General features: G+C 59.5%; 1 protein-coding gene across 1 annotated transcript in view; it reads left to right on the top strand.

Moving 5' to 3' along the window:
• The window catches only part of LOC119588947 (EGF-like repeat and discoidin I-like domain-containing protein 3), a 110,464-nt gene that overhangs the window by 92,570 nt on the left and 17,600 nt on the right, over positions 1–294 (top strand). The window contains 1 exon segment of the mRNA XM_037937558.1: positions 66–238. Coding sequence (XP_037793486.1) covers positions 66–238 — 173 coding nt within the window.

The following is a 294-nucleotide window of genomic DNA, read 5'->3' as shown; positions in this document are numbered from 1 at the left end:
AACTCATCCCTCCCACAAACTGACCACCTTCCCCACTTGTTCTCCCCCCCTCCCCCCACCAACAGAGCACCAGTGGCTGCAGTGGGACCTGGGGCCGCCCCACCTCGTCACGGGGGTGATCACGCGCGGCAGAGGGGACAAGGGGCGGAAACACTGGGTCCAAGCGTACACCCTCACCTACTCCAACGACTCCAAGGTGTGGTTCACCTACAAGGACGGCAACCATTTGGATACCAAGGTGAGGACGCATGCCCTTCGTCTGTGTTTTTCTTTGATAGGGATGTAGGTAGGTCG

This window comes from Penaeus monodon, chromosome 24 (genome assembly GCF_015228065.2).
Source record: "Penaeus monodon isolate SGIC_2016 chromosome 24, NSTDA_Pmon_1, whole genome shotgun sequence".
NCBI lineage: Eukaryota > Metazoa > Arthropoda > Malacostraca > Decapoda > Penaeidae > Penaeus > Penaeus monodon.
This window is presented reverse-complemented; position numbering and strand designations above follow the sequence as displayed.